The 22,373-nt window shown below is 41.8% G+C and overlaps 2 protein-coding genes across 3 annotated transcripts in view; one reads left to right on the plus strand and one right to left on the minus strand.

Moving 5' to 3' along the window:
- LOC134203088 (coiled-coil domain-containing protein 102A) overlaps positions 1-22,373 on the plus strand; it is a 66,527-nt gene that overhangs the window by 36,399 nt on the left and 7,755 nt on the right. The window contains exons 2-6 of one of the 2 annotated variants that reach the window (XM_062678064.1): positions 9,326-9,436; positions 16,465-17,241; positions 17,300-17,509; positions 17,569-17,843; positions 17,998-18,736. In XM_062678064.1, coding sequence (XP_062534048.1) covers positions 9,326-9,436; positions 16,465-17,241; positions 17,300-17,509; positions 17,569-17,843; positions 17,998-18,736 — 2,112 coding nt within the window. The remainder of the gene's footprint in view (positions 1-9,325; positions 9,437-16,464; positions 17,242-17,299; positions 17,510-17,568; positions 17,844-17,997; positions 18,737-22,373) is intronic. The other variant, XM_062678065.1, reaches the window with a different exon arrangement.
- LOC134203090 (lysozyme c-1-like) lies at positions 8,491-9,141 on the minus strand. The gene is made up of 2 exons (XM_062678066.1): positions 8,795-9,141; positions 8,491-8,727 (listed from the first exon to the last, which is right to left on the minus strand). The coding sequence occupies exons 1-2, from the start codon at positions 9,111-9,113 to the stop codon at positions 8,591-8,593; spliced, it is 456 nt and encodes a 151-aa protein (XP_062534050.1). The 5' UTR covers positions 9,114-9,141; the 3' UTR covers positions 8,491-8,590.

Below are 22,373 nucleotides of genomic sequence, written 5' to 3' on the forward strand. Positions count from 1 at the left end.
CAGAATATTGACATGTTATGTTCTACAAAGTAGTAGTAGCGCAGCTAATTCCAATCAATTTTGCTAAAAACTTTTCTGTAGCTCTTAAGTTGGCTGATTTAGAGCAATTTTACCTAATTGGATTAGGGTGTACCTCAAAAAACAGTATTTTTGATCTAATTTTTTTGTTTCAGATTTCTCGAAAAAGTCGTCTTCAGGTGACTTTTAGAGCTAAAAAAATGCAACTTTTGATGGGTAAATATGCACAATATCTTTTTCCGATCAAAAGTTATAATCATTTTTCTGTCAAAATTACATTTTTTTCATAAGTTTCATAAGTAGAGCAGACCAAAAAAATATGTTTACACGGCATCTAAAAAAGAAATTAATATTCTTCATTGTGTCAAAAAATTGGGGATATGTTAGTTTTTTATCTCAAGTTTCACCAATTTTACTAAAATCATGTTTTTTCAAATAAATTGATATAACTCGAAAACGGAACAGACGATATTCTTATAACAAAACACGCGTTTTGAAAAACCCCAAAAGTCTTCAGAATGTGACATCTGTGAAAAATAAAAATGAACTGAGCAGATCATAAATCTTGTTTTTGAGGGACACCCTAATCCTGGTAAGTAAAATTACTCTAAACAAGTGAACTTAAGAGCTACATAAAAGTTTATATAGCAAAGTTGATTGGAAAAAGCTACGCTACAACTTTTGTAGAACATTTTACGTCAATATTCCGCAAAATAAAAAATGAAGATTTTACATTTTATAAAATGGCCCACCCTATTTTTCGGTAACTCTATAATAAGGGCCCAAGTATCCAGAAAAACTTTGTAGAACAAATTTTGTTTCTTAAAAGTATGCTTCAGACCGAAAATGCATCTTTTCTCGTAAATCTTGCAATACGATGATAATGACAAAACTTATAAAAAGTGTTAGAGCTGTAGATTTTTTATTTATCATTTCTCACGAATGTCATCTTCTGAAGACTTTTGAGGCTTTTCAAAACGCGTGTTTTGCTATAAGAATATCGTCTGTATCTTTTTCCGTTGTCGAGTTATATCAATTTATTTGAAAAAACTTGAGATAAAAAAATAACATATCCCCAATTTTTTGACATAATAAAGAATATTAATTTATCTTTCAAATGCCGTGTAAACATATTTTTTTGGTCTGCCCTAACTGGAGATATCAACTTATGAAAAAAATGTAATTTTGACAGAAAAACAATTATAACTTTTGATCGGAAAAAGATATTGTGCATATTTACCCATCAAAAGTTGCATTTTTTCGAGCTCTAAAAGTCACCTGAAGACGACTTTTTCGAGAAATCTAAAACAAAAAAATTAGATCAAAAATACTGTTTTTTGAGGTACACCCTAATCCAATTAGGTAAAATCGCTCTAAATTAGCCAACTTAAGAGCTACAGAAAAAGATTTTTAAGCTAATTTTATTGGAATAAGCTGCGCTACAACTTTGTAGAACATAACATGTCAATATTCCAAAAAATAAAAAAATATTTTCCAATTTTTTTTATATGGTGGGCCACCCTATTTTTTGGTTAAATCATAATGATGGCCTTACTATTTCGAACAATTTTGTAGAACAACAGTTTTTTTTTTCTAAAAAATATAGTTTTGGCGTAAAATTCATCTTTCCGCGTAAATCTGTATCCTGGACTATAGTGCACTGAAAGTGAGTGGTAAAAAGTGAGATAGAAGCAAGAAGGGAGAAACAAACAAGACAGATTTAAATTAAAGAAAAAGGGAAAAGAAATAAAAAATAACTCATAACGCATCACTCAAGAATAGACAGTCCAACTTTTGTTAATTTATATTCGATTTCTTTTTCTATTTACGAGAAAAAATGTTATGATGAAACTGGAATACTTTGAATATCAATGCCGCGAAATGGTTTTTCGTACAATTTGCATGAATTTTTTCCATTTTGATCATCTCTCTATGTGCATTATCAACCGATAATGGAAAGATCGATATGTGCTAATTTTTGTTTGTGTACTTAACTAATAGGAAACATGTTATTACAAAACTGTAAAAAAATGAAAACCAATTTGAAGAACCAATTTCTTTTCTAGATTAATTATTACGCAACAAATTGTTGAAAAAGGGATCAATTTTTGGCAAGACAACATTCGCCGGGTCAGCTAGTATATTTATATTTAAGTAGCTGTATATGTAGACCAAGAATCAGGAGGAATAAATTTTGGCTATTACGCCCTTTTCAAATATTGGTCTAGAAATATGAAACAAGGAATAGGCAAAATAGAAGAACGAAAAAGATAAAAGAAATAAAGAAAAAAGAAGAGAAAAATAAAGAATAAAGGAACGGAATGAATAAAAGGAATAGAATAAAAAGAAAGAGAAAAGAAGGAGGAAGTCAGAAGAATTAATTTCTCACTTTCAATTATCATTTCTTTCTTTTCACTTCGGACTACTTTACCTTTCTCCTAGTTTTTTTTTTACTTTTCACTTCCCACTTCTCATTTTTGAATTCTCTCTTCTGATTCTTCACTGTGCACTTCTCATTTCTTTCTCAACTCTTACTTCTCACATCTAACTTTTTTCTAACTAATCATTTGTCACTTTTGACTTTCTTATATTATTTTTTATTTCGTCAACCGACGTAGACTAGTACATATACAATATACATGTTTTTCTTTATTTTCTTAATGCTATAAATACGGTATTATAGTGTATGAAAATAAAAATAGTTTGGTTAAGTAGTGTTTAATTTTGCGATTTAATGTAAATGCGATAAATGAAAAATGTCTCATTATACACTTCTCTAAACATTTTGAAATGTTCACTGCTGACAATCTGAGAATAATTTTCAACTATTTGCTCAGCTCTTATATCACATAGTAAACACTGAGATATGAGAAGTGAGAAGTAAAAAGCAGCATGAAGTGAGAAAGAACAAATGAGAAGTGTGAGGAGAGAAGTAAAAAGCGAAAAGTGAAAAGCGTGAAATGCGAAGTGAGAAAGGAAAAGTGAGAAATGAAATGTAAGAAATAAGCAGAAGTAATAATCGAAAGGTAAGAATACAAATAAAAAGTGACATGTTAGTAGTGAGAAGTGAATTATGAAAAATAGGAAAAGCGGGCTGAATGATGAGAAATGAGAAAAAAGAAATACTGTAAATAGTTAGAAATGAGGAGTGAGGAATTATAAATAAGAAGGAGCAATGTGAATTTAAAAATCAGAAATTAAATATTTCTACATTTTTTCTTCATCTTTTTGTTCTCGTTTCCTCCTTTTTCTTTCTCCCTTCCTTTCTTCTCTTTTCCTTCTTCTTATTTCCTTCTTAATTCTTCTTTTTTTTCTTCTTCATCCCTTTAGCATTAGCATTTAGCATTTAGCATTTCGCACAAATTCGTAGGTGGTACAAACCAAGTCTATTGTATGAGAGAAGCATCACTTTCATCCGTTACCACAGACATTGATTTGGGACTAATCACTAACTCTTAGATGAAGCAATGCAGTCTCCAATAGTCGAGATCTGTCCTGGCCACGTCCTTGCGAATGCTGAGGAAGGGGAAGGATGGTTTGTTGGACACCTACTTAAGAAAGATGCAGAGAACTCTACGACCTCTCATAGGTGCCACGGGAGGTTTTTGGATTGTGTGGAAGGTTATAACAGTAGGAATCGTTTTGGTATAACGTGAAACACAGAAAGAACTTAGATAGAAATACAAAGTAGGAAAGGGACGAGCCTGGGATTGAACCCACGACCTCCTGCTTATAAGGCAGAAGCGGTAGCCACTAGACCACCGAGCTCGTCTCTTTTTTTTCTTCTTCATACCTCCTTCTTTTTTCGTCTTATTTGCTTTTTCTTCTTTTCTTCAACTTTCTTCTTTATTCTTCCTTTTTCTTTTTTTTCCTTTTCCTTGTCTCTTGTCTCCTTTCTTTCTACTTTCTTTTTCCTTCTCCCTTCATCTTTTCTCCTTTATTCATCCTGCTTCCTTTTGCCTTCTCCCCTCATCTTTTCTTCTTATTTCTTTTTCTTTTTTCTTTATTCTTCCTTCTTCTGTTTCATTCTTGACCATTCAACTTATCAAGTCTCGATTTTCTCTTCCTAATAATGGTCTACCATTTCTTATTCTACGCTTACTTTTGCTCATTTTCCACTCGGCGAGGAGTTAATGGCAAGTTTGAGTTAATAAACACAGACGTGTTTTCTAATTTCAAAGTTTCTGCTTTCAATCCAAAATGTATGCTTACAAAACACATGCCATTAATCAATATAATAAATTTTCAAAATCTTATAAGCTCTTGAAGAACGTTTACTAAATTACTGCTATTTTTCAATATTTCTTTATTTCGCGGGACATTATCTTGAAATAAGTGAAACGCGGGACACTTTCCAGCGCGGGACAAATGGCGAAAATGCGGGATGTCTGGTCACTTTACCCAGTACCCTGATGTTGTCGAATTAATAGCGAAAGGAGCAGATGTCTGCACCATGATGTTCATTTCCCAGCTTTGAAGACAAGCGCACTGGATCCTTCGACATGGCCGGAAGGCATCATGTTCCGTGAATTTGAGGAGTATTCTACCTCAAAATTTCGGAAAACAATCGGGGTCAACCTTTCCTCAGCACCTGTAACACCGCTGGCAGGGCCCCAATGAGGAATTATTCGATGCGCATTTATGTGGACGGTGGGAACCCTCGGGTTCCCATCACAGGCCCTTCCTCTTTCATCAATATTCAATCACTCTGTTTAGCAGCCTACCTATTACCAAAACGTAAGAGAACTGAGAACGAAGCTGGACGATATTTTTCTTGCATCTTTCAACAATTACTTTGACGTGATTATGCTGACGGAGACAGGATTGGACGACTATCAATTCGCTGCAGATCTTTGGAACGTCTTTCAACGTGTTCCGATGTGATCGGGGCCCATTAAATAGTGATAAGCGCTGCTTTGGTGGTGTGCTAATAGCCGTCGCTGAACGACATGCTAGTTCTCGATATGATGCATGCTATGGGAGGCGCTTGGAGCAGGTGTGTGTTTCTGCCAATATTCACGGCCGCCAATTGCTGCTTTGCAATATCTACATTCCTCCGGATAAAAGTCGTGACGTCAACTTGTATGAATAGCACATCGCCCCAGATCGTGAACTTTGCGATACTGCTTCAGCAGCAGATGACTCAGTACTCGTGTGTGAGGACTATAATCAACCTCGAATTGCTTGGACTGCAGGTTATAATTACTCTCACCCAAACAACTTGTCGCTTGTGATTCCAGCAGGAACTGCGTTGATCGATGGAATGAACTTTCTGAACTTAACCAAATGAACGCACAATGTAATCACTTAGGAAGAATCCTAGATTTAGTTTCCACTTCTACCAATCGATCTTCACCACCCAGCACTAAGCATGTCCTCGGTCCATCCCGGTGGCGAATCAAAATGTTAAGGAGCTCAATTATCGTAAAACTGATTTCGACGGACTTTTGGAGCACCTTTTGTATCTACGACTGTGTGGATGTTCATGACATGGCTTCAAACTTCTGTGATATCATTCGCTTATGGCTAAACTCGAATGTACCTGTGAAGAGAAGACCTGCCTCCCCTCCCTGGAGCACTCCTCTTCTCCGTAATCTGAAACGCAAACGTAGTCGCGAATTCTTCAAACCATTCAAACGAAAAGTAATCTCAAGCGTGCGAGCAACGAGTATAGAAAGCTAAATACTGCTCTTTACAAAGCGCATGTCTCAAGAGTCCAGTTTGGTTTACGATGGGATCCGAAATCTTTCTGGAGCTTTGTAAACAGTAAAGAGAAAAAAACCCGTTAGTTCCGAATAAAGTGGTTTTTGATAATAGTGAGTCGACTAACGCGAAAGAAGCATGCGACTTCTTCGCCAAGCATTTTGCATCCGTTTTTGAACCAGAATCATCTACTGACATCGAGGCTTAAATGAAAGCAGTGGATTTTGATATGTTCGAAATAACGCCAGCGATTGTTCTGAATGCTGTCAAAAGGATGAAGAATTCTTTTTTACCTGGGCCTGATGGAGTTCCTGCTGTCGTATTCCATTGATGTGCTAATGCATTAGCTGAGCCTCTAGCCTTCATTTTCAATCGATCGCTCGAACGGAGCGCATTTCCCAACTGTTGGAAACGGTCTTACATGATATCTGTATTTAAATCTAGGGGTGGCATTGTGCATCTCGATTCGAACGTAATTCTATCGAGTCGAACATGTTTGGCATTACGGGTTTCGATTCGATCTCGAAAACGACTCATCGTTCGAGTATGCTCGAGGAGGTACAAGAATAACGATATGTTTTGGCATTATGGATGCTCGATAGCACACTGAAAAACGACTCAAGTCGAATGAAAAACACTCGTCACCTTTTTAGCTTTCGAATGTTGTTCGAGAGTCATTTCTTGCTGAAAGTTTTTAATTATAATTTGCTATTATTTCTCTATGAGAAGAGAATAAATGTTTTATTATTGTTTCTTGAGGAAAACAATGTCATAAGCATACCTGCTTTCACAGTTCCCTGACAATATGCAATTTCTAATTATCCCGAAATCCGCGTAAAAACGACTTCAACTAAAATCGGTTTTTCGAAGTTTTCACGGATTTCTTGACGATAACGATAAACCGCGTGAAAAATCCATGAGGAAAATCTGCGTAAAAACGTGTTTATTCCACAATCTACGTAAAAATGAATGAGTTAAATAAAAAAAAACCAACTTTATTCACCGAGTAGTGATACTGCCTTTCTCGCATTTAGCCAAGACACCAACCTTATGGTGCTAATATGGGTCGATGTATCATTTTCTTTATAACTTTTAGGCGCAACGGTCGATCGTTACGAAATTCAATAGTGATCAACTAGAGTTTGTCGCCCGTCGAATGCAACTTGTTGCAAGGAAATCGGTTATAAATTACTATACGAAAAGTTGGCTAACGTTTTTTGGTTTTCGTGTGCACACACACACACATACACACGGACAGACAGACATTTGCTCAGCTCGACGAGCTGAGTCGATTGGTATATAACACTATGGGTCTCTGAGGCTTCTATAAAAAGTTCGTTTTCGGTGTGAAATGATAGCCTTTCGGTACAACTTTGTTGTACGAGAAAGGCAAAAACGCGCATGAGATGACTCAAGTGCATTTAACTAAAACACATAGAAACATCAAAGTAATTTATTATCGAATCCTTCTTTAGCTTTAAATTATTTAGCTCAAAATTGGATCTGTGGCATAAATTCGAATAAACATAAAACTTAAAATTTGTGTCTTAACAATATCTCAATTTACAAAACATGTCGTATCGGCATAATGTTTTAATCGGTTGCAACTGCTCAATTAATAATATTGCTTTTTAAAGTCATCGAGCACAATTTGCTTGTTTATAAATTAACTGTCAATTCATGCCATGAAGGATGCCTACATCCAATAGGCAGCATACTACACGCAGATGAAATTACTCTTATTCTCTCTGTTTACTCACATTCGCCATGCGGTGAAGGTTGTCGCTCCTGCAGGCGGCATACTAAACACGGAGACAGCTATCTCTTATTCTCTCTGTTTACATTCCGTTTGACAGAACATACTCGATTGAACTAGTACAACACCATTCGAAATCTTGTACTGCGACTGGATGAAGTCGAACGAAATACATAATGCCGCAATTTTTTCGAAACGAATCGAAAAACTTACGAATCGAGTGATTCGATTCGAGATGCGCAATGTCACCCCTGGTTACCGTAAGGACGTTAAAAATTATCGTGGTATTACCAGCTTGACTGTTGCTTCTAAGATTTTTGAGATCATTGTTAGCGATCATGTCGTTCATGCTGCAAAAAAAAACACATTTTGACGGATCAACACGGCTTTTTTCCCGGTGAGTCAGTGACCACTAATTTACTGGGTTTCACTACCACCTGCTTGACAGCCATGGAAGAAAAATTGCAAGTGGATGTGATTTACACGGACCTCAAGGCGGCATTTGACAAAATTGACCACAAGATACTGCTTCGTAAACTCTCTCGTCTGGGATTTTCAAACAGACTGGTGTCGTAGTTTTTCTCATATCTGTGTGGCCGGTCGATGTGTGTTAGACACGGATCATACGTCTCCTCGCCATTTATCAGAACTTCTAGCGTCCCACAAGGAAGCAACCGTTATTATTCCTCATCTTTTTCAACGACGTTGCTACTTCGCTTGGGTTAAAGTGCAAGTTAATTTACGCCGATGAACTCAAGATCTATCTCCGAATTATCAGAGCTGTAGGATAATTTAGAGTACCTACAAGGACAATGACATAACCGCATCAACTCATCGAAATGCAAAAAAAAACATTTAAAACTGTGTTCATCTGGTAAATCGAATGATCTGAACCCTAGAAAAATATGAAATACATGACATACAGCAATATAAGGCGATAATATTATGTATTTTATTATAAAAATAGTTATTTCTTTGACATTGCTGATGTATTCAAAAGTAGTGAGAGGAGCTTGTGTGTACACATCGCATGGAATCTTTTATTAAACATGACAAATTCTATTTTTTTAAAACCAGCAATCCGAATTATCTTGTAGATTTAATTACGAGTCCTCAGAAGCACCTCTTCACATCGGCCAGTCGTTTTCCTCGGCAGTGATTTTTCCAACCGGTCCAAGCGCTGAATCCATGAACCTTATAGATTTTCCTCACGCACTTGACCGCTTCATCTTGGTTGGCGCCTAGAAATTCTGTGCAACGAACATCGTTATCGTTTATCCAAACCTTCCACTTGTCTATTTCCGAAGAAACACTTACTCGAACACTTAACCCGACAGCTGTTGGAGCTGGCTTTACCGTTGGCCGGATCGCACCAGTAGCGATCGTTGATCTGGAACAGTCCCCAATCGGTGGACCCATCGTAGGCATTGAGGTGCTTCACGGTGGTGTCGTAGGAGCTTTCCCAGCGCACCAGGCACAGCCAGTTGGGAAGTTCGGATTTGGCTATTCCGTGTTTGTTGTGGAGCAGTTTAGCTAATTCGCAGAACCCGTAGACTTTTGCTTGTGTCAGAGGAAGTGTTCCGGCCATCAAGAATAGCGGAACGAGCCATACTAGGAACGCCTTCAACGACAGCATCTTAGTTCATTACTAACGTAATATCTGCAGTGAATCGTTTATATTGTTAGAAAATGTTTTTTGATGTGCAGGATGCGTTTGTTTACCTGATTGCTATTCAATTATTCGACTCAAGTTACTTGAAAAATTCTCAACAACGGAATTTGCATGTTTCGTAATTGCTGCCTCTAACAAATGATGAATAATGATTTTTCAATTTTCTTTCGTTACAGTCCCAACGACAGCGCGAACTGGAGGAAGCTCGTGCCCGCGCTGCCCAGATGGAGAAAACCATGAAATGGTGGTCTGACTGTACGGCCAATTGGAGGGAGAAGTGGAGCAAGGTAAGTCATAGAAGTGCTGCTATAATTATTTTTTCAGATAAAACTACTTTCAAAGAAAAACTTGATTAGATTTTCAAAAACAAAATACTAAAACATAATCAAGAGATATATAACGGGTTTTACAGATTTTGTTTCATTGTTGCTAGAATTGTTTTTTAAACGATTTTTGCCGCTATCTCCCGCACAAAATCGACTTCAAGTGGAATCAGGTTTGATTTTGGAAAAATACCAAATGTTGGCTATTTGAGCCCTCCGTCAAGAATAAATATTTACCGTAAAACATGATCAAAACTCAACTGGTAAACGTTCATAGTAATTTCAATTGTTAGCAATGAAATTGTTTTATTTTATTTATCATCAGACTAAGGACGGAGTGGCCTGTGCTGCACTTAAAAGACTTCTCCATTCAGCTCGGTTCATGACTGCACTTCGCCAACCACGCAGTCTGCGGAGGGTCCGCAAGTCGTCCTCCACCTGATCGATCCACCTTGCCCGCTGTGCACCTCGCCTTCTTGTTCCCGTCGGATCGTTGTCGAGAACCATTTTCACCGGATTACTGTCCGACATTCTGGCTACGTGCCCGGCCCACCGCAGTCTTCCGATTTTCGCAGTGTGAACGATGGATGGTTCTCCCAACAGCTGATGCAACTCGTGGTTCATTCGCCTCCTCCACGTACCGTCCGCCATCTGCAACCCACCATAGATGGTACGCAACACTTTCCTTTCGAAAACTCCCAGTGCGCGTTGGTCCTCCACGAGCATCGTCCAGGTCTCGTGTCCGTAGAGAACTACCGGTCTTATAAGCGTTTTGTAGATAGTCAGTTTGGTACGGCGGCGAACTCTATTCGATCGAAGCGTCTTGCGGAGTCCAAAGTACGTACGATTTCCAGCCACTATGCGTCTCCGAATTTCTCTGCTGGTATCGTTATCGGCGGTCACCAGTGAGCCCAAGTACACGAATTCTTCAACCACCTCGATTTCGTCACCACCGATAGAAACTCGTGGTGGGTGGCTCACATTGACCTCTCTTGAGCCTCTTCCTATCATGTACTTCGTCTTCGACGTGTTGATGACTAGTCCAATCCGTTTAGCTTCGCTTTTCAGTCTGATGTAGGCTTCCTCCATCCTCTCAAAGTTACGTGCCATGATATCAATGTCGTCGGCGAAACCAAATAACTGGACGGACTTCGTGAAAATCGTACCACTCGTGTCAATCCCTGCCCTTCGTATTACTCCCTCCAAAGCGATGTTGAATAGCAAACACGAAAGACCATCACCTTGCCGTAACCCTCTCCGGGTTTCGAAGGGACTCGAGAATGCCCCTGAAACTCGAACTACGTACATCACCCGATCCATCGTCGCCTTGATCAACCGTATCAGTTTATCCGGAAATCCGTTTTCGTGCATTAGCTGCCATAGCTGGTCCCGATCGATTGTATCATATGCGGCTTTGAAGTCGATAAATAGATGATGTGTGGGCACGTTGTATTCGCGGCATTTCTGCAATACCTGACCTATGGCGAACACCTGGTCTGTGGTAGAGGTTCACCCATAAATCCCGCCTGGTACTGCCCCACGAACTCTCTTGCAATTGGTGTTAGTCGACGGCATAAAATTTGGGAGAGTACCTTGTAGGCGGCGTTCAGCAATGTGATTGCGCGGTAGTTGCTACAATCCAGTTTATCGCCCTTTTTGTAGATGGGACACACGACACCTTCCATCCACTCCTGCGGCAGAACCTCATCCTCCCAAACCTTGGTAATCACCCAAAGCAGCGCTTTAGCCAGTGCTTCACCACTGTGTTTAAACAGCTCTCCTGGTAGTTGGTCAACTCCAGGGGCTTTGTTGTTTTTCAGCCGGCCGATCTCCTCCTGGATTTCCTGGAGATTCGGAGCCGGAAGTCGCATGTCCTGCGCGCGTGCTCCTAGGTTCATTACCATACCGCCACCGTTGTCTGCCATATCGCCATTCAGGTGCTCTTCGTAGTGCTGTCGCCACCTTTGGATCACCTCACGCTCGTTCGTAAGAACGTTCCCGTTTATGTCCTTTCACATATCAGGCTGTGGCACGTGGCCCTTACGTGAACGGTTTAACTTCTCATAGAACTTTCGTGTGTTATTAGCGCGGTACAGTTGCTCCGTCTCTTCACGGTCTCGATCTTCCTGCTGGCGCTTTTTCCTCTGGAAAATCGAGTTTTGTCTGTTCCGCGTCCGTTTATATCGTGCCTCGTTCGCCCTCGTGCGGTATTGCAGCAATCTCATCCATGCTGCATTCTTCTCTTCTACTAACTGCTCACACTCGTCGTCATACCAGTCATTTCTTTGATCCGAGGGCACCGTGCCAAGTGCAGCGGTTGCGGTGCTACCAATGGCGGATCGAATATCTCTCCAGCCTTCTTCAAGAGACGCTGCGTCTAGCTGCTCTTCCGCTGGGAGTGCCACTTCCAGCTGCTGCGCGTATTCTTGGGCTAGTCTACCGTCTTGTAGCCGCCCAATGTTAAGCCGCGGCGTCCGACTTCGACGCGTGTTGTACACCGTCGAGAGTTTTGAGCGCAGGCATACTGCAACGAGGTAGTGGTCGGATTCAATATTCGCACTGCGATAAGTGCGGACGTTCGTGATGTCGGAGAAGAATTTACTATCGATTAGAACGTGATCGATTTGGCCTTGTGGATATTTTTGCGGGGAAAGAAGGTGCTTCAGACTACCATTCCGCGGGAGGCTGCGAAGTTTATGCATCGTTGACCGTTATCATTCAATACGGTGTGCAGACTATCCGGTCCGATGACCGGTCTATACATTTCCTCCCTTCCTACCTGTGCGTTCATGTCACCGATGACGATTTTGACGTGGGCATCCATCGTATGTCTGCTCCAGCTGTGCGTAGAATGCTTCTTTCGCGTCGTCGGGTCTCCCTTCGTGTGAGTAGTGCACGTTGATGATGCTATAGTTGAAGAAACGGCCTTTAATCTTCAGCTTGCACATCATTGCGTTGAGGGCTTACATGGTCTTCTTCTGTTCCTTGCACACTCCTTGCTTGCCTTAATCGAAACCCAATTCTCACTATCTACACTGTAGGAATAACTATCATTTAATAATTGGATCGTTCTATGCGTTTATGAGATATTTACCCGGTCGAAGCAAATAAACAATAAAAAGATCGCCAGAGGCCGTTATCCTTAATATAGAGCCACGATAGTTACAAATCTAATGGTAATAAATTTCATGAATATGTATTCATTTTTAGCACAGTTAACCTAAGTTTTGGATTTCAACAAACCATATATCTTTTCCGTACCGTTAATAACAGAAACTCTATCTATCTGCGGCGGCGTAAAGTTAGTCTCGTCAGTATCGAGCAATGTATGCTGGTTTGGTAAACTAATAGTGAAATTCAATATAAACTTTCATTTCTGCGTATACAACGAGCACGTTGGAATTAATTTTACGAAAACAGCGTTCGGTTGGTTAACAATAGGACGACAGGTTACCGCATTCCGCTATACCTCATTCGCAATCGTCCGATTTGACATGTGTCAAGCGATGTGAAGTGTGGCCAGAACACTCCCCTCCCCGTGAATTCGGTGGGATGACCGAAGGATTCTCGCTGGATTCACAGTTGTCGAAAATCTCCATTACCGCAAGTTTTACTACTGGCCGCTTGAATCTTCCTGATGCAGTCTTCACGACGGCCTGGCGTATTCGTCCGTCTTTGTTGAAAAACACTTCTTCTACTCTTCCTCGTACCCAAGACCTCCTATTTCCTTCCGTAATGTAGACCAGGTCGCCAACGTTTACCGGTTTTGTGTCGCAGAACCATTTAGACCTTTTATTCATCGTAGGAAAATACTCTTTTAGCCATCGATCCCAAATAGCGTCTGATAGATATTGAGATCGTTTGTAACTGTTGCGGAGAGCTTCTCCCAAACTTACTGGAGTCCTCAATGGGTCATGTGCGCCCGATGAATTTCCAAAAATGAAATGATTTGGCGTTAGAGCTTCAGTGCCACCTGATGCTTGAGGCATATACGTAAGAGGTCGCGAATTGATAAAGCTTTCTGTTTCAGCCAACACTGTTTGCAAGATTTCATCATTGAGTTTTCTTCCATCATCCAGGGCCCGCATGCCTTCCTTCACGCTTCGCACCATGCGCTCCCATACACCACCCATATGGGGCGCCCCAGGAGGGTTAAACGTCCACTTAGTTTTAGCGTCTGTAAACGTGTCAGCACAGTCGATGTTGATTTTTCTTATTTGATCTGCTAATATCCGACTGGCACCAAGAAAATTGGTACCGTTGTCAGAAAATATCTCCACAGGCGAACCCCTTTTGCGCACAAATCGCCGAATTGCCATCACGCATGACGATGTTGACAGCTCAAACGCTACCTCAAGGTGTACAGCGCGGACAACAAGACAGGTAAAAACGGCCACGTACCTTTTTTCTTTGCGCCTTCCTACGACCACTTCTAGTGGACCTAGATAATCAACGCCAACATAACTAAAAGGCCGAATATGAGTTGTTAGTCGTTGCGCTGGTAAAGGTGCCATACGTGGTGATTGTGGTTTAGCCTTCAAGATTTTACACCGTTGACATTGTTTTACCACTTTGTCGATAATGGCTCGAAGATTGAAGATCTCGAACTTTTGTCGAACTTCATTCACCACGGTTTCTCGATTAGCGTGGCCATAGCGACGATGATAATAATCCATGTTTTGGCATGATTATGGGGAACCGAGCATCAAATGAGGCGTATTTAGCATACGCAGTTCGTCCTTCTACCGTTGAGCAACTCCGTCGCTACAAAGACCTTCAACAATCCGAACAGGAGGGATCGTCAAGCCCTTGGACATAGTCCCTGCTATAGTATCAAAGCATGTTTAATTGCTCCGGGTGAATTCGTAGAGAGTCGGTGTTGTAAACAGCCTTGAAGAACTTTGCGAAGAGTTCAGCTGAGTCGGAGACTTCGAGGCCAGTTTAGTCACCAAAAGACATATCCAGCGCCAGAAATAAGAAGCATCTGATCTGATGGATCTTCAACTCGAAAAAATGTATTCACGGAAAGAGCAGGACAAACAATTGTCATATTCTGCTTTAAGCATCCGAAGAACTGTCTTGTTTTCATCAGAACGGTGTCGAAGAAAACGTCGGCGAGCTTTACGAAGAACGTTTCGCCGGTGTCGAATCTCGGCTTTCCACCATGGATGGTTGTACGAATTCCGAGGACAGTTTCTTCGGAATGGAGTGTGTCAATCAATTACCTATACCGAAGCCGTTTTTCTGGTATCAGCGTTGCGGACAAGTTCCTCCTAGTTTATCAAGCGTAACTCTTTTATGGTGATAGTATCGTAATAGCAGCGTTTGAAGGCGAGATTTTGGTCTGCTGCGCTGGAGTTCGGGCTCCGCTGTGCACTTAGTGACGTAGAACGTAGAAAAAAACGATATGTTGTGTCGGTCAGATGGCAAGATCGTAACTGGGGCTTCGATCAACTCAATTTCCTTACTTACAAAACCTAAGTCAAAAACTCTGCTTTCGGAAATACGAACATCACAAATTTGATGCAGTCCGCTTGCAATCATGTTTTCAGTGAATACATGTAGGTAAGAATCGATATCTTCATCGTATGACCGCTATGACAAACCTGGGAAAACTGCGCCTTTTCTCTGATAAATTGGTAATTAAATTTGCGTCTCTATTAGGATTTTATGGCGAAATTAGTATTATATTTAGGAACTGCAGCAGCCAATTAGTTCAAAGCATAACACATACGAATGTAGTTCGAACCATGCTACGAGTCAAACACGTCACGCCACGTCATGCTACACGTCAAACGCCTTCAAACGCCGTTTACTGAAAGAGATTTGAATAGTAAATTATTATATTTTGGAAAGAATTGGCAGGTTTCGGAATATTTAAGCCCGCATTCCACTGTTTGTCATATTGACAAATATTTGTCAAGTTGATCCGGACATCTATCAGACTGATTAGAAATCGACATGGATTTCAGGCTGGCTTGACAAATATTTGTCATCATGACAAACAGTGTACTGAGGGCTTTATAAATATATCACGTTTTAAATGTTTAGAATGACAAAAGGCCTAAACAACTTATCCGAAGGCTCTCTTAAATTATAGTGCAGAGAGCATTAGGATAGGTTGTTTATAAGGGAGCATCCAGAAAATAACGTAACGCTTAGATGGGGGAGGGGGGTTTCGCGAAGTGTGACAATCAATACACAATTTTGGGATGCTTCATACAAAAAGTGTGTCATAGGGGAGAGCGACGGTTGAAAAAAGCCAATTTTTGCGTTACGTAATTAATGGATCTTCCCTAATTCTATTAATTTTAAACATTCAAAACTTTAGATATTTATAAATACATATTCCGAAACCTTACAATCCTCCCAAATTCTAATAACTACCTCTCAACCATCAAAAGGCATATTTCGCGTGATTGCAGTCGATTAGCAACTGCTACGGTTGTTTCCATCAACTATGTAAAGGCAAAACTTTATGGACTCGTTTCCCAATCGGCCACGCTGTATCGCTGTTTAGTTAGTTATTGTTTATTTTATGACAGTCTGGAAGGCATTTCCGTCGAAACGCAATGTGAGCAGCGCTGTGAATTTGCTCGTTAGACAGTGGCGGTTGAAAAAAATAGCCCATACTGGGTCATGTTCAGATGTTCCCAATCGTTATGCCGGCACTGAATATTTCTTTGACTCTTCTATTGAACCCGGTTATGGTTGCATATTACGGTAGAGTGGTATGTTATAAATGGCTTTCAAGGACAACGAAACTATTTGGCAAATCGTTATCGATATCCTAAGGAGAGCTTTTTTCGGTTCGAATGGGTTAGTTGCCTTTAGTCAAAGCAAAGGAAAGCATCCACAATGAGAAACTGTTTTCAAGAAGTATTGGCCGAACTGGACAAGGATACGGAACAGTTGTTGGCTACGTTGGAGGTTCACATTTCAAATTAATTTCTCTACGCTACCTACCAAGATTTTGTGTTTTTCAATTCCAGGTGCGTACGGAGCGCAACAAAGCACGGGAGGAATCCAAACAATTACGCGGCAGTCTGGAAGCGGCCATCAAGGAATCGAATTCCTACAAGCGGGAAAAATGTGAACTGGAAATGCAAATCACCCAGCTCAAGAAGGAAATGGAAAAGGTCCACATGTTGATGATGAAACACGCCGGTCAGTTCAACAAGGCCAGTCTGGACGCTGCTGATGAACCGGAACGGGACGGGAGAGATAACAACTGCTCGCCGGATATATCCTCCGATGGGCTGAAGAACGTTAACAGCGAAGATGGACTGGTGACAAAGGTGAACAATTTACCCGATGACAGTGGTCAGGACGATTTGGATATCGAGGAGTACATCCTGCAGGGTGGTGCCATGCCGAAACATTCCGTAGAGTTTAAGGACAAGAGTGATGTGATGGCCGAGGAGAGAAGACTGATTCAGCAGCTGTCGAAGGATGATTACGACGAGGATTATCTTCTGCAGAAGATATCGATGCTGCAGATAAGGTTAGATGACGCCCAAAAGACGATCCAGATTGAGCGGGAGGAGAAGAACAGTATTCATAAGAATTTTGAGAAGTTCCGACTGGATATGCAGGAGCTGAGGGATAAGTGCGAGGAGCTGCGAGCAGCGAAGCAAGATGCTGTGAGGGAACTACTAACGTTACAAGAGCAGCATCGAGTGGAGATGAGAATTACTAACAATTCTATGCAAGAGGAGGTGGCTGCCAGGGAAACTCTGGAGAGGCGACTGTGCGAGCTAAGGACTGAGGTAGGACAAACAGCTAATTAAATTAAAGCGAAAGTGGTAAATTGTAGGTCTATTGTAGCTAGAACGAATGCAGGCAGAAAATGCTGCAGAGTGGGGCAAACGGGAGCGTTTGGAAACGGAGAAACTGAATCTCGAGCGTGAAAACAAGAAATTGCGAGCTGAGTGCCAAGATCTACAGGAACGGTTGGAACGTAAAGGTCGGGGTCCAGTGAGCAACACAGACACTGAGTTCCGTGCTTTGCAGCAAGAGCTAATTGACAAGAATAAGGTAAAATGTGCACTAACTAACACTTGGGTTGAATATTCTCTAACGCATTCTAAATATAGGAAATCACCGACATTCGTCACTCGCACAGTAAGATGAAAAAGATGCTCTCCGAGGCGAATACGGAGCTGGGCCATGCGGTCCGTCGTGCCGAGCAGTATGAAACCGAGGTCAAGCGTTTGCGATCGCGTGTTGAAGAGCTGAAACGTGAACTAGCCGGAGCAGAGGACGAGTTGGATTCGGCTTGCAATCATGTTCGTCGACTGCAGCGGACTAACGAGGAACTCTCCGGCCAAACCGAAGGCCTACAGGTTCAAATTCAGCATTTGCAGACAAGGTTAGTGTTTTTCAACTGTTTTATTTTGATTTAGGATTAGTAGTTTGTTGGTTATTATTTTCACACAAAACACTACCCTTTTCTTTGGGACGCTGCTGACGCATTCTAAATTATTCACCCCTGCTTGAAATAACTAACACTAACCGAAATCCAGTGGTAGCCCAAAAACACTACAGGACCTGGGGAACTACAAATCTACTAACAAGTCTAACTTCACCTCCAACTCCAACTACAAACCGAACATAAACGATCTCAAGCAGCTGTTCGATTCGCGCCACTACAACGACCGCCAGCTGCAATCGAAATCCCGCTCCGCCGGAACAACGGAAACTCAACCCTCATTTCTGTCCGGATCATACTACGATGCCAAGCCCACCTACATCGATGGCGATTCTCCTTATGAGAGCAAAGATAAATCCCTAAACAACATGTTCGACTTCGAGCGTGCCAAGCAAAAGTTTGACAACATCTCCCGGTCGGCCGTTTCCGGTGCCAGTGGAGCCGCTCTTCCAAACTCCAGACGTTCTTCCTCCGGCCAGAACGGTCTCAAGTCCCAGTCGGGATCGGTTTCCGGAATACCCAAGCGTCAATCCAACACCCCATCGGGGTCCACCGCTGGGTCCGGTGCGCCAATGGCGGGATCGTACTATGACTGTAACAATTTTTCCGACAATCGAAACGAGGACAGTATTCCGCTGCTGTCGTCGTCGGCCAAACAGCACACGTCTTCCGGCGGGGCGGCGATCAACGATTCGGTTCCGTTCTTCGATAACGATATGCCGGTAAAGGTGGCTGGCGGGAGTGGTGGTACGGGTGGAGTTGGTACCAAGCTGAACATAACCAAGATGAATAACATCAATCTGGATGCGCTGAAGGTGTCCGAGGATGATACGGTAAGTAGGGGTTAGCTTGTTTTGGCGAAATGATCGGTTCTGCTTTTCGTTGTGACAGTTTTTGTAAATTATGGCGCTGAAAGTGGCTGCAGGTGTGGTACATCGATTCCATGAACCAATTCCAATTCGACTGTTTTACAAATTCATACCTAACTAAATTCATTTACGAACCTATTTAATGGCAATGCAAATACCATCTTTATTAGCCCATTCAATCTAAATTCATATTCCATTAAAATCAAACCCACTCCAGTCTGAACCGTATCCAGATGACTTCTTTTTTATTTCCTGTCCATGTTGAATTGAAGAAGAGATTTGATTCAATCAATATTTTCCATAACAAGATCCAAATAAATTGAATGAGAATCCAATTCTGCCCGAGGCCATATCAATCTGCATCTAATCTCCTACTTCTTTTTTTTATCTTTCGTTTATTTTGGAGGCTTAATTGTCGTGAAGCGTTACGGAGCCGAAATCAAGTTTAACAATTCATTTCTTAAATCTTATACATAATGTTAGTTTTGGGGAACCGAAAGACTCGCGGTTTGGTCGAGGTTAGGGAATACAATAATATAGTAGGAAAGGAAAGGAATTTAGGGTGCTTAAGTAATTAGGTTGTTGATGTTCACATAGTTGACATTCTTGGCGATGTTTCACATCTGTAACGGGACAAACATTTTTTTGGGAGACAACAATGAGAGGAAGACATACGAAAGGGGTTAACGACAGACATTGAAATGGACAACAAGAGGTACGACAGACAAGGGGGTGGGCAAACTAAGATCACAACCGTACATCAGCAACTTTCACAAATTGGTGGACGTGTATTCGGACATGTATTCGAGATCAAGGCCCGCCAACATTTCCCTAATAGGCTTTGGTTGTTTTCCTCGGACCCGAGATGTTCAGTTAATGCAGACCTGGGGCCGCGATTCTCCTCGCACGCCCATACGACATGATCAATGTCCTGAAAATCCTCGCCGCAAACACAGAGATTACTTTCCGAGAGCCCCACTCTGAAAAGATGTGCGTTTAAAGTGTAGTGATCGGACATTAGACGACACATGGGTCGAATGAAGTCTCGTCCTATATTCAATTTTTTGAACCATGGACGCTTCGACACGGGCGAATTGAATACAGCCATCTACCCAGCTCCCCATTTGTCCATTTCTGCTGCCAGCTGATCAAGGTTTCCTGACGAACTAATGAGAAAAAAATCATCGAAGGTGATTTGCCGATCGTAAATATCACCTTTCCATAGCGCCCACCTTAGCCAAAGAGTCCGCTTTCTCATTTCCCGGGATCGAGCAATGAGAAGGGACCCAAGCCATGGTGATTGTGAATGACCGTTTTGATAAAGCACTCAAAGCTTTCCGTATCCCGGTTAGAAGATATGCTGAGTGCTTTACAGGTGTCATTGACCGAAGTCTCCATGGTACTTAGACTGTCGGTGAAGATAAAGAAGTGGAAGGGAGGAAGGGATGCATATGCTCAAGTGAAAAGTGTACAGCAGCTAGCTCAGCGGTATACACGGAATAAGGCTCTTTCAGCTTAAAGTAGGCGCTTTAAAAACACCGAAACCAGTGGAGTCATCCATTTTTGACCCGTCTGTACAAATGCTTCTCTCGTCGCTGGCATGCCCGTATTTGCTTGCAAATAATGGAGGTATGACCTCCGCACGAAGAAATTAGCACGATTGGTGTCAACCGAAGATGGGCTTACCTCCAGCGTCATATACCAGTGGTAAATACTCATGAATCTAGTTTGAGGGTTTTGTTCGAGCAGCTTATCGAAATTTTCAATGACCAATGGATTGAGAACCTCACAGCGGATGAGGAACCAGAGCGATAATTCCGCGAAACGATCTGTCAGAGGAAGTACTCCCGCAAGTACTTCCAGACTTATCATATGAGTCGAATTCTTACAACCCAATGCGATACGGAGACAGCGCCCAGCCAACACAAAATCGCATATGTTAGCGAATAAGGTGGAGGCGATATAGGCGCATTCTTCCATTTAACTGCATGCAAAGTGTACGTATATGGCCTCCACTTTATACTCTTATTCGCTATGATATACGATCTTGTGTTTGCTGGGCGGTACTGAATCCGTTGAAGCTTCAGCATGTGTGTTTTAGCCGCGGACTGGAAGCAGAAACTACAGTATTCGAGAACCGACAGAATGGTTGTTCGGTACAACGTTATCGTTCGACACCAAGTTCCCGTTATCGTTCGCATGAAGTTGATTCTTTTCTGGCATTTTTGTGTCAGATACACAATATGCTTCCCAAAGGTACTTTTCGAGTCGAACCAGACCCCGAGGTATTTAGAAGACATGCTATGAGTGATTGCCTTACCCAACAGATGGAGCGGGAACTGTGCCGGCTTATGTTTTTTTTTTAAAGACAACTATCTCAGCTTTCTCCGGAGAGAATTCGATACCCAGCTTTAAGGCCCAAGTAGACAATTTTTCCAAAGTATCTTGCAATGGTCCTTGCGATCAATCGCTGTTGGCCCCAAAACGGATGCAACACAATCATCTGCAAGCTGTCTCAACGAGCAATTTGGCATGAGACATTCATCAATGTCTCTGGCGTAAAAATTGTAAAGAAGAGGGCTCAAACATGAGCCCTGGCCCTGGGGGAGACCCATGTAGCTAATTCGTGAAGTTGCCGAGTCACCATGAGAAAAACTCATACGCTTCTCTGACAACAAATTGTACAAATAGTTGTTCAAAATTGGTGAAAGGCCACACTCGTAGAGTTTGTCGGATAAGACATCGACGCTGAATCAAAAGCCCCCTTAATGTCCAAAAACACTGAGCCCATTTGTTCTTTTTTAGCGAAGGTTAGCTGAATTTCTGAACGCAAGAAAGCAAGACAGTCGTTCGTTCCCTTACCCCTGCGGAAACCAAATTGTGTATCTGACAACAAACCATTCGATTCAATCCATTCGTCTAGCCGAAAGAGAATCATCTTCTCCAACAGCTTCCGAAGACAGGACAACATCGCGATGGGGCGATACGAATTACAATCCGACGCGGGTTTTCCAGGCTTTTGGATGGCTATCACCCTCACTTGCCTCCAATCATCCGGAACAATGTTGCACTCCAGTAACTGGTTGAACAAGCTCAATTGGCGCCTCTTCGCGACATCTGGGAGGCTTTTGAGCAAATTGAACCTTATTCTATCCATCCCTGGAGAAGAATTGTTACATGATAGGAGAGCAAGCGAGAATTCAATCATCGAAAAGGGCCGATCTATATCATCCCTGTCAGCAAAAGCATCACGTGACCGCAACGAGCTTTCACGATCTTCGTTTACGGACGACGCATTGCCCGACGGTGCACAGAGTTTTCATTGAGGTCTCGCGTGATAAACCTTCAACAAAAGTGCGCCAATATCCACGTTTCTTCAGTTTGACCAGCTTCTTGAACTGGATCTCGAGCGCGATGTACCGTTTGTGAAGAACGATCGATCCATGTTTCCAAAATTCCTTAAACGCGTTGGATTTCTCACGATAGAGCTGTGTGCACGCGGTGTCCCACCACGGATTATGTGGTTTCCTACGAACCGAAGCTCCTGGCACCGGCCGGCGTTATGCATGGAGAGCGCTGTTAATAACCAACTGAGATAGAA

The sequence above is a fragment of the Armigeres subalbatus genome, unplaced genomic scaffold (genome assembly GCF_024139115.2).
Source record: "Armigeres subalbatus isolate Guangzhou_Male unplaced genomic scaffold, GZ_Asu_2 Contig1644, whole genome shotgun sequence".
In the NCBI taxonomy this organism is placed as follows: Eukaryota; Metazoa; Arthropoda; class Insecta; order Diptera; family Culicidae; genus Armigeres; species Armigeres subalbatus.

Bases quoted from the DNA above. Each gene is read 5' to 3' on its own strand.
- LOC134203090 (XM_062678066.1), bottom strand. From the start codon at position 9,113: ATGCTGTCGTTGAAGGCGTTCCTAGTATGGCTCGTTCCGCTATTCTTG. The intron at 8,728-8,794 runs GTAAGTGTTTCT...TTCGTTGCACAG, and splicing joins CTGTCGGGTTAAGTGTTCGA to AATTTCTAGGCGCCAACCAA.